Source organism: Pteropus vampyrus, unplaced genomic scaffold, assembly GCF_000151845.1.
Source record: "Pteropus vampyrus isolate Shadow unplaced genomic scaffold, Pvam_2.0 Scaffold655, whole genome shotgun sequence".
Classification (NCBI taxonomy): Eukaryota; Metazoa; Chordata; class Mammalia; order Chiroptera; family Pteropodidae; genus Pteropus; species Pteropus vampyrus.
This window is the reverse complement of record NW_011889436.1, coordinates 101819-113516: the sequence shown is the minus strand read 5'-3', so window position 1 is coordinate 113516 and position 11698 is coordinate 101819. Positions and strand designations below refer to the sequence as shown.

Genomic DNA, 11698 nt, shown 5'->3' with positions numbered 1-11698 from the left:
GTGTGTGTGTGTGTGTTTTAATCACAGGAGACTTTTTATATTGGCCTATATTCAATTTCAGGGTAGCCTAAAATAGTAGTTGACATGTTACTTATTTAGAAAGTAAAGAAGTGAGCAATCCCCTTTGGAGATAAGAGTAATTTATTTTAATTCACCATTAAGAGAATGTGCTGGACAATGGGACCGACTTTGCGCTGCCTGCCTGCCCACACCGCCACCCATCAGAGAGATAAATCTCCAAGTTAAGGTTTATTACAATTCTGAGTAATATCATAGCACAGTAAACGTTAGCGCCCTGCACTCTGCAGGGAGGTGCAGGGAGGTATTCAGGCTCTCCTTGTTGGGATTAGTCTTTCTTCTCGCTAATGTGATATTTCAAAGGAAAAGCAAACCGGCTTTCAAAAGTGCATTTTGGGTGTTTTGTTTTCTGGGGTTTTTTTGTAAGTTTTTTCCCCCAGGTTTACTTAAATACAAACATGTGCTCCAATCTCACTTAAGTGATCACTTGTTCCAATAAGGGCACTGTTATCAGCCAAGATCTGCTCGTTTTAAAATTTAACTGTATTCAGCTCTTACATTTCTTCCATTCCTTTCTAATTTTTTTGTTGTTGTTCACAAGCAGCAAGCCATTATTAGAGTGACACCAAAAGGACCCAAATTTGAAATTGGTTCCTGTGGAGAAACTTGGCCTGTCTGCCACCGTAATGAGCCATGTTGACTAAAATAAGTGAACTTAAATTTGATTAGTTCTGTGTCTGCCTGAAACCATTGGTAGAGCGCTTTGATTCTGCATGGTTTTTACAAAACAAATTAAAAGCTGGACAACAAAAGAATTCTATTCTGCAGCTAGTAATTACAGCTGTTTATGTGGGCGGCAGACTGCCTTTTCTCCTAGTGTTTGTACACAAAAACCAGGCGAAGCTTTTCCATAGCCTTCGACTTCCATTCTCCATCCGTCTCTGTGACATCTCTGGGAAGCTGGCAAATGTGGAGTGCAATCACCGAGCATCTGCAAACGGATCATAGAAACAGAGCTGGCTTCTGTTTGTGGCTTGTGTATTTAGTCAACAGGTTAACAGGGCTTTCTCATTTCATTCGGATAAATGACAGAAGACTCTGAACTAAGGAGCATTTGACGTGGTGAAGAGTTCGCATACAGTCTGACCATGGCCCTGTGCCGTCTCTGCTCTATCGGACGAGCTGGGAGAAGCCATGCCCCCACCGTTCAGGTCATCCTCAGTTGCCATGTGGCCGGCCCTGCGCCCCCTTAGAAGCCCCAGCAGTAGCTGTGTGGTCCTGGGCAGGTTCCGAGAGGTCTCTGGGCCTCTGTTGCCTCACTGTGTCCCATCCGCCTCTCAGGGATGTCGGGTTCAGTGAAGGGGGCAGGTACGGCCCCCCAGCACAGGCGGGACCCTTAGCGAGTAGGGATCTGTCAATGCAGCGATCATTAGCTGCAAATAGTGCCCGTGGATGACACGATCTTCCCGGTGGAGATTCTGAGCAAGCGTGGCCCCCCCTTTGATGGAGACAGCCCCTCCGCTGCACTGTTATTTCTTTCCAGTGCTCTCCAGCCTCCCCTGGCCACCGTAGTTACCTGCTCCTTGAGAGTTTTAACAGCCCTCTCCGTCCCTCTGGCCGCCCCTGCGGCCGACTCTCCTCCCACGCTGCCTTTCCAGCCAAGGGGGGGGGGACGCACGCGAGCCCCGAGTTGTTGGGAGGTCTGGTTTAGCCATAATGTTGGCCAGAAAGAAGAAACGAGAGCACAGACTCCACTTCGATACAGGAAAATGTGCCATTTGCCACCCCCAGTAAGTGCTGTGAGCTGTACAATGTTTTAATTACTCAGAGTCGGTTGTAACAGGTGGGAGCCAGTGGAGATCATGGGGTGAGCAATTAGCGGGACTCAGAAGGCTTCCGTGCAGGCCTCAGTTCAGGTCCGTGGCCAGGAAGCTGGGAGGGGGAGCACCCCAAAGGGCAAAGGTTGCTGTGATCAACGCTAAGCTAGGTTATTTGAAAATGAGTTGTAGTTACTCTGTTTTGTTTTGTTTTGTTTTATCGTGCTGGTGGCATTATCTAGGTACCCTTCTCACTTATCAATATCCAACTTCCCTGGCCAATTACATTTCAAGGTCCCAAATAAGTTCTCAGTCTATTACAGCACTGTCCAGTTGCGAGCCACATCTGTAACTATCAATTTTCTAATGGCCACATTAAATCTATAAAAGATATTAACTTCAGTATATTTCCATTCACTGAAGATATTCAAAATACTACATAAACATGCAGTAAACGTAAAGATGTTACTGCGATATGTTGCTTCTATTGACGGGATCTGTGAAATCGTCATATGTACATTTGACAGTCCACCCGGCGCCACGCGCCAGGCACTGGCTCAGTAGCCACACGTGGCTGATGGCTGCCTCGTTGGTCAGCCCAGGTCTATCAAAGCTAGTGCAGCAGATCTGAGATCAGAATCACTAGTTTCTGAAGAAGCGCATGGCTGAGCGCCTCGCCAAGCAGAGCCATACAACACGAGAGAAGCTGGGACGGTCCAGGAGGGTTTAAAGTGGAACAGGGGTTCTGCCTTGGATCTGCCTCCTGGACCACAGCTTCCTCACACTTTGGGCCATGTGTGGTGGGGTCTGCCATGGCTCCTCCCAGGATGCCTTTCTCAAAACAGCTGGAGCTGCCCGGGGCAGGTGGCCCACGGTCCGCCAGGCTCCCCTCCGGGCCCACACCCTGAGCTGACCTTGGAGGTGGCCGTGAACAGCAGCTCCTCCCACTCCCGTCTCAGACTGCCCCAGGGGCTCTGAGCAGCCAGCCAGAAAGGGACTTTATCTGTGTGCCTCCTACCTAAGCGGAATTCAGTGGGGAATCCGCATTATTATTTAACTACGTAAATAGCACACCCTTTGTGAGAAAGGCCTTTTAAATAAGAATTCCTGGCATTTGGTTCTGAATAACGGTCAGGCTGTGGAACTTGACAGACTTGGGCCGGAATTCAGTGTGAAGACGCCTTAAAAACTGGTACCTGATTCGTTGTCTGACTCTTCCCTTTTTTTCCTTTTCCCTTTTTTTTTTTTTTTTAAGATGAATGATTTTGGAATCAAGAACATGGACCAGGTGGCCCCTGTGTCTGACAGTTACAGAGGGACGCTCAAGGTGAGTAAGCAAGTTTAACTAAAAGTTGTTGTTTTTCATTGGAAAGCTCAATCTCTCGAAGGAAAAACAAAGGCCTGAGGTCCCAGAAGACCGGTTCTGGCCTCAGTTCTCAGTTTACTGGCTCTGTGACTCTGGGCTGTTTGCCTAACCTCTCTGGGCCTCAGCTTTCTGTAAAGTGGGATCCAGGTGCTTATTCTACATGTTCTGTCTAAGACGCGAAACCACTTAATTTGTAGAAGGGGAGGCCTGTGCAGTTTATTTCTGAGATTCCTGCCATGTGGAAAAGCTTGCGGTTTGTCCCTCCGCAGAGCTGGGGAGGCTGTGCCTTCTCTTCCCCCCAGAAGATGCGAAGGCTGTTTCTGCAGTGAAGGAGGCAGGCAGGCTTCCATCAAAAGGGGCAGAGCCCTCTGCCTGTTTCTGTAAACCCAGAAACGTTAAAGATGAAAGCCTTCTGTGCTGCATAACAAAAACAAATTGCACATGGCTTCTATCTTAATTCCTCCGGGGAACATTCTTTAACAGCACAAACCGATAATTTCCTATTTGCCTTCTACACACGTGAGAGTGAGATGTGAGAGATTTGATTGTTTTTAGCTTTGTGTAGTAAACATGTCTCAGAAGCGGTGATTTTAGATCAGCCTCCTCTGAGCTCAGTGTCTTTATAAATGTCTGTCTGTCTGTCTCTCTCTCTCTCTCTGGCATGGTGTATTTTCCTTCATAGGACACCGTGAGGTCTGATGGATCCCCAAGAGCCAAAAATTGGCCCACTGCCTTTCTTACGGAGGCTGTCCAGCTTCAGGCTAGGAGTCTTCTTGTGTGATTTGGTCAGATGTTTTCGGCCTGGCAGAAACCATACAAGACATACCAACTTTGAAACCATACCACTAGAAAGAAAAAATTCTTCTGTAAATTAAAAAAATGTGGTGATGTCCATGTGATTTCTGAGTGAAGAAACAGCTACTAAAATTGGTGTGTTGAAATGTGTAGCAAGAATTTGTATTGTTTTTTGACTTCCTGATTTTTAAAAAAAAGAACTTACAGTTGGCCAAGGAAAGGCCTTTCTTAGTCACCTGGGCATCGCTAGTGGAAATTTTAAAAATCGATTGGCTATTGCACCCTAAATTAGTCCAAAATTGTAAAGTAGCATACAAATCTAGATGAGTATTTTATACTAGCCTCAAGGATTTTTCCCTTGACGTCTCGGGACATCCGTTGGTAATCGTTGCTGTGGATTTGGGGGCGGAGGTGGGGGGGACTCCATCGTTGGGACATCATTGTTTTGAGTGTTTGGGGCTGAGCTCCAGCTTCTCCTTACCCTCTTGGGTAATGCGTCACTCATCCATTGTTTCTGCATTTCTAAGAAAGCACACAAACCGATTTTATTTGTAAATGTGTTACACATATTTTTATTGATGACTCAACCAATGGGTCATTGTATTACACATAACATGGGATTTCCAGCTTATGTTGGAAAAAGATCATCTTTCTTCACGTTTTTCCCTCAACAAGTGAGGCAATGATGAATCAAGACCTAACTGTTACTTGTAAACAAGCCTTACTTAAAAGGCTGTTTCATAGATGTTAGATCGGATGATCAGAAATACAGACAGAATGTGGTTTGATCTTTCTCTGTGTTCTCTCTCTTTTTCTTTCTCCCAAACCGTGGATAATTTAACTTTAAACCTATATCTGTCAAAAGTCATTCCCCATAGTAGATGATGGTGCGGGGGAAGGAGTCTTTTTAATACTCTTTACTTTTATAAAATTAAACCTTAAGCGTTTTTCTCATATGTTTTACTATTTTCTGAATCGTTGGAGTTGATGAAGAAAAACATCTAGCTTGAGTTAAAATTGTGGTGTTGTAGACACTTCAAAATGAATGCTGCACAGATCATGGATCGTTTGATTCCCAATTACCATTCAGTCATTGGCTTTTTGTTTTAGCTGCAGTGACCTAAAACTGTCTTGCCAATGGTCGTTTTTCTTATACTCATGGACTGATTGCATTTCTCTCCGATCTACATAGCGGGAGGGCCAGGAGTTTGGACCAGGTGGTCTCTGAGGCCCCTCTCAGCTCTGTTCTTCTAAGATTTTAGTATTTTTAGATGTGTTGACTTAACTTATTAACTTAAGTGAATTAGGCCATTAAAAATAAATTCCCAGTCGTTCTGACTCTGCGTGGGTGATTAAAGGACCCAGAGTGAAACAGAGTCCTTTTGGTCACTTGGCCCATCCAAGGAGAGTCTCTTTGGAGTGCCGCTGGTCCGTTCCAGGTGTGGCTTTAGGTCCGTTCCAGGTGTGGCTTTATCATGGCCGGTTTAATCAGGCCATATCAGTGAGGTCGCCCAGGGATCACTTTGAAAACGTAATTAACGAAGTGTAAATATTACATTTCCATTTCCCTTTCCGTCCCTTGCCGCAGCGCCAGCCAGCCTTCGACGCCTTCGACGGGTCCCTGTTCGCTGTTTTTCCCTCCCTGAGTGAAGAACAAGCCCTCCAAGAAGTGCCCACGGGCCTGGATGCCATTTCTCACGGTAACGTGCTCCCCAGACTCGCCTAAGCCGCGCGGTTCATAAAGACACGGCAGTTCATCTGCGATGATTCTGGTGTTGTGTCTTTGCTCTGAAAAGTCAGATGTGGCTCTGGGCTTGAGCCTGGTGATGTGTTCCTGGTGTCTGCCCCTGCCAGACGCACCCCAGAGAGAGCAAATGTCCTGCTCTTGGCAAACAGCAGGCGACTCTGAGGTTTCTTTTTTCTTTTCTTTTTTTTTTTTTTAACGCCTACAGCACCTGGTCTTCCTAGGCGGTCTCCCATCCAAGTACTAACCAGGCCCGACCCTGCTTAGCTTCCGAGATCAGAGGGCATGTGTTCGGGGTGGCGTGGCCGTGTGAGGTTTTCATTAGGATGTTTTCAGCTTCACAGCTCTCAGGTCCCCTCTGCAAAGCAGACCCCAGTGCAGATGAAAATGCACCCCAACTTTTCATTCTTGAGTCGCATCTAGATCATTCCCTCTGGAGTTTTGGGGCAACTAATTATTATTCTCGCTAACCTTTACCCATCTGTATTTACTTTCGTAGTTCATAATGTCATTGTTTATTCTTCATAAAGGCCCAGCACGTCAGATAATGCCTGTGCCACTACTGTGATAGAGTTATTAGCTAGAAACATTCCAGAGATTACTTTGTCATATGAAGTAGGTGCTACAAAATACAGCCCAGAAAATTAATTAAAACACATGTGCTTACGTAAGCATGCCATCATGTGACGGTCATTTATCATTCTTGAAATTGCTGAGGGAATCCAGAGAAGATTGTTTTTCAATAAAAATTGAAGGCATGCCAACTTTACGGGTGTGAAGGGCCGTGTGCTCATACTATGCTCCAAGTCTCTGCCTGCTGCTTAGTTGAATTAATTTCCAAATAATGTATTGACAATTCCTTAAGCCTTTTGGCCAAAAACCACACGATTTCTGTCATTGACAAAAATTTAAAATAGACTTAAGTAGACATTTTACGGAGGCATAACCGCTTGATGAAATAAAAGTTGAGTTTTGCTTTACATGCCTTTAATCAGTGACGTTACGAGACAGACGTATAATAGTTCTTCAATTTCACTTAAAAATTTTTTGTTGTTGTTAATAATTGGCGTTCGTTTAAGGAATTGTGTCAAGGTTCGAGGTCAGAATTGTCTTCCTCGGCACTAAGTTTTCTCCCCTGGACCCTCCGTCTGGCGTCGCCCGCTCAGAACCCTGACGTTCCCTGGCTTGCTTTCTAGACGCTGCCAGCTGCGAACTGCCCCTGCTGACGCCGTGCAGCAAGGCCGTGATGAGCCAAGCCTTGAAGGCCACCTTCAGCGGCTTCCAGAAGGAGCAGCGCCGCCTGGGCATCCCCAAGAGTGAGTTCCCGCCTCGGAGCCGCTCCTCCGAGCCCGCGCTGTCCTGGGCAGGCGAACTTGGCTGCCGCTACCTTGAAGGGGGTTCTCTTCTTACGTAAGCCTTTGCGTCAGGCATCGTGCCAACAGTGGCAGAGACTTGGTTCCCCCGAGCCAGTTTTGGTTCCGACCCAGCCAGCCGAACCCTGAACTCTAGCACCGTCATCAGCGTCTCAGAATTCGCCTGGGGGTCTCGCTCATGGCATTGGTCTTTGGTGCACGTGCGGAACTCGCGGACGAATCAGGGGTGACTGTGGTCTCACTGCCTCCTGTCACAGTTTCCCCCTTGTGTGATTCGTCTTTTCTTCCTCCCCCGCAGACCCCTGGCTGTGGACGGAGCAGCAAGTATGCCAGTGGCTTCTGTGGGCCACCAACGAGTTCAGTCTGGTGAACGTAAACCTCCAGAGGTTTGGCATGAATGGCCAGGTGTTGTGTAACCTGGGCAAGGAGCGCTTTCTGGAACTGGCACCTGACTTCGTGGGTGACATCCTCTGGGAGCATCTGGAGCAGATGATCAAAGGTACCAGCCCTGAGAGGGAAGAGTGACAGGGAGACCCAGTGCCCTACAACCGTAGGGTCAGAGTTTGAAATGATATAAATTGCCCGAAAACCCCACTGGGGTGAGTCACATTTGCGGCGATGATGATAGGTTTGGATCTAGTTGAGTGTGTGTGGCATCGAGCACAACCACAAGGCAAGAGCTTTAGTCACTGACTCGTTCACTGTCGCTAGCCAGCATTCATCAGAGGAGTACGTGTTGGCCCAGATATGGAGGCTAGCAGGAATTACCTGATTGGTGGCTCGCCTCACAACACGAAAGAAATAAGTCAGCCTCAGTGACAGGGAACCTTTATTCTGACAGACTCCAGGAATTTTATGGTACCTTTTAAGTCCGAATGGATTCTAACAAAAAGAAGTTTTGGGATTTTCTGTTTTTAAACAGATGTAGAAGTCATCAACCTATATTTATACCCTGACACGTTATAGAAAAAACTAGCCACCGAGAAAAGAACTCTCTCTAGAGAGAAAGTCTTGATTCAGACCCGAAGAGAGCATTGAGACTATTGTTAAAAACTACCTTGAGTTAAAAAAGATAAAAATCATAATGAGGGGGTCACTGGTAGAGTCAAACATCTAACAACATTAGCTCATTTGTAGAGTTCAGAGAAATGGAAATGTTCCTCATTTCACCGAACACTGAGTTTCAACATCTCTTACAGACTCAGAATCTTAAAATGACCTTGATTCACTCTCTGGCCCCTTTTAGTTATGACTCCCGAGGGCCAGGGAAACTTATTTTTAAAGACACCCCAATTTTCTCTGAACTCGGACAAGTCCGATCCGCTGAGTTTCTAGTGAAGGTCAGTTTGTTTGTTGGCAAGTTGGGCCTGTGTTTTGCATCATTGGGTGAGTCTGTGTGGGTTTGGCTCTGTGGGTGTGGGCGTGGTTACGTGTGTTTGTAGGGAACAGGCAGACACAGAGCCACCAGCCTTTTCCCTTTCGAAGTTCCTGCGCACGTGTGTCCCCGTCAGGGACTCCCACAGCCTGGCAGAACTCTCAGGCTTTGAAGCGATGGCCATAAGCCTCGCAGCGGCAGGACCCAAGTCTGCTTTACTCACCTGCTCCGTTCCCAGCCCCTGCCTGGTACGGGTGGCATGTCACAAATATTTAACGACTGGTTGACGACACGGATGAGTTAAATAGGCCATCGAGACCTTTCAGATTATGCAATAGAAAATTTAACTTTGCCTGTGACAGCATTCATGTTGGGAAACTTATTCTAGTTATTAGAAAACTGCGTGGTTGTCTCTAGTTTTGTTAAAAGACGTAACGACTTGGAATACCGTTGGATTAAATACGAACCCCTCGATGCATTTTGGTATTGTGAGATAACCACATAACAGTGATTCAGAAAGTAACTTTTTTTCCTTGTGCAGTTTTTACCTCCGTTTGCAATCTTATCTCTCCTGTGTCTGTTTTTCAGAAAACCAAGAAAAAACAGAAGATCAGTATGAAGAAAATTCCCACCTCAACTCGGTTCCTCATTGGATCAATAGCAATTCATTAGGTCAGTCCAGCGCGCTCTGCCCTTAAGATCTTGATGTTAAGTCATCCTCTTAACATCAAGAGGATGTTAAGGTCCAAAGGCGGAAGGTCCAAAGGCCCCGTCGAGACCTGCGCTGTCCCAGGTGGTGGCCACGTGTGGCTGCCGAGCTGCTGGGCACTTGGAATGTGGCTGGTCCACTTTGAGATGTGTGGCAGGAACTTGCTGCACACAGGACCCGGCAGTCTTGGCCTGAAACAAAGAATGTAAAATATCTCCTTCCTGATTTTAAAACCATTGATTACCTATTGAAATGATAATTGACATATTAGGTCAAGTAAAGTTTTCAAATTAATTCCCCGTTTCTTTTTACTTTTTTAATGTGGCTACTAAAGAGTTTAACGTTGCGCAAGCGGCCCGCGTGATCTTCGCGTTGGCCGGCGCTGGTCCAGGCCAGGCAGAGAGCGAGGGGCAGAATGGAGTGAGCTGATAGCCGTGGTCACGTCTAGTGTGACAAGTGAGAGGCGGCCGGCACAGGAAGTGTGCGGCAAGCAATACTAAATTTGCCGCGAACGCTGAGATTTAAAAGGTGTCGTGGACTCGGGTTCATCCTTTTGGTTGAGCATGGGTGACTGGCGGCCCCCCAGCCAGGGTGAGGAGGGGCGACTGGAGATGCCCCTTAGGAGTCATGTCTTTGGGGGCATAGCACTTCATCTACGTGAGTCTTACTTCCTCGGAAGCCAAAAGGGCCAATGCCATCCTGGGCATCACGCGAAAGCTCTCGGTGACCTCGAGCGTAGAAATGCTAACACCGAGGCCTTGCAGGCAGGGCTTGGCGCCAGGCGGGGTCTGACAGGCGGGTCCGGAGGCAGCAGGCCTTTTGGAAAAGGGCCAAAAGGCTGGGAAGGGGAATGGCTGAGACAGGCCTGGGAGGAAGCCTGCCCACCAGAGCCTGCATCTCCACGACGTTTTACAGAGGCTGGAGCATGCGGAGCCGCCCGCGCGCGAGGTGGTCGTGACCTTGGCCTAATAGCCCCGGCATCGGTCGCTGTGTTCCAGGTTTCGGAGTGGAGCAGGCGCCCTATGGAGTGCAGACGCAGAATTACCCCAAAGGCGGCCTCCTGGACAGCATGTGCCTGGCGGCGCCCGGCGCCCTTGGCTCTGAGCAGCAGTTCCAGATGTTCCCCAAGGGGCGGCTCAGCACGGTCAGCGTCAGCTGCTGCGCCGTCAGCCAGGACTTCGCGGGCGGCAGCTTGAATCTGCTCACCGGCAGTTCCGGTAAGAAGCGCCTCTGGGCGTCCCTTTCCACGCGGCCATTGGTTTGATTCTGGAAGCCACCGTCAGGGACACGGGCTTTGTCATCGGGAGTCCCGTGTTCGGCCACAGGAGGAGATCAGAGGTCCCGTGTTTTGTGTGACCGGGTCACTGTCCCAGACGCCTGGGTTGCGTAGTGAGCGAGCTCCTCGTGCGTTTCAGGCTGTGGCCTGGGCCCTGGGGGTTCTGAGGACACGAGACACAGTTCCCGCACGTGTGGCCGGGGTCCTCCACCCAGTACGGTGTTCGGGGAGACAGTGTAGGAATGCGACAGACTGTGTTTTCTGGAGACGTGTATATACACAGTACGCGAGGCTCAGATTATACGAGTGGTTGAATTACCTGTATACACCTGTTTAATGGCCACCCAGGTGGATGGAGGGGTTTCCAGCACCCCAGTAGGCTCTCTCATACCTCTTCCCAGTCAGTAGCATCCACACCCCAAGATGAAACCATCGCCCTGACTTTTATCATCATGGTTATTCCTGTTCTTGAACTTGATATAAATAGAGTCGCCTCATCTGTCGTTCCCTTTCGTGCCTGTCTTTTCGCCCATCGTGCTGCCTGAGGTCCACCCATGTCGTTGCATGTGGCCGCCTCTCGTCCCTTTTCACTGCTGCGTAGTACTCCGTCCCTGACTCACCCATCCTGCGGGAGAGTCGTCCTGAGGGACAGGCCCGAGAGCAGCTTGAGAGCGTTGTGACAGTCGGAATGGCCGTGCCCGCAGGGACACGGCGGAACGGGGGTGGCGGGCGGTGACGCTGCCGTCCTGCCTTGCAGCAGTAGGGCGGGACGCGGCTTTGTCCTGGAGGAGTCAGGGTGCCCGGTTGTCGCCGCCAGGGACTCCCGGAGAGCAGGACGCTGCCGAGAGCGGCGCCGACGGCTTCGAGAGCTCGGACTCCCTGCTGCAGTCCTGGAACAGCCAGTCCTCGCTGCTGGACGTGCAGCGCGTGCCGTCCTTCGAGAGCTTCGAGGACGACTGCAGCCAGTCCCTGTGCCTCAGCAAGCCGACCATGTCCTTCAAGGACTACATCCAGGAGCGGAGCGACCCGGCGGAGCAGGGCAAACCGGTTATACCCGCGGCCGTGCTGGCTGGCTTCACGGGTGAGTGCGGCTCTGGGGCGCCCACCGCCGCCCCTGCCCGGCCAGGGCGTTTCCGATCTGAGCACGTCGCGTCTACACCCCACGTCCGACCTGGGTGGTGGAATTCCGAATCCAGCCGAGCCGTGTCCCTGAACTTGAGAAGGG

At 49.2% G+C, this 11698-nt stretch overlaps 1 protein-coding gene across 1 annotated transcript in view; it reads left to right on the top strand.

The window, feature by feature from the left end:
- The window catches only part of ETS2 (ETS proto-oncogene 2, transcription factor), a 19014-nt gene that overhangs the window by 2843 nt on the left and 4473 nt on the right, over positions 1-11698 (top strand). Inside the window, exons 2-8 of the mRNA XM_023525954.1 lie at positions 3091-3162; positions 5585-5696; positions 6937-7056; positions 7412-7612; positions 9077-9160; positions 10196-10414; positions 11291-11619. Of these exons, the coding sequence (XP_023381722.1) occupies positions 3091-3162; positions 5585-5696; positions 6937-7056; positions 7412-7612; positions 9077-9160; positions 10196-10414; positions 11291-11619 (1137 nt within the window). The remainder of the gene's footprint in view (positions 1-3090; positions 3163-5584; positions 5697-6936; positions 7057-7411; positions 7613-9076; positions 9161-10195; positions 10415-11290; positions 11620-11698) is intronic.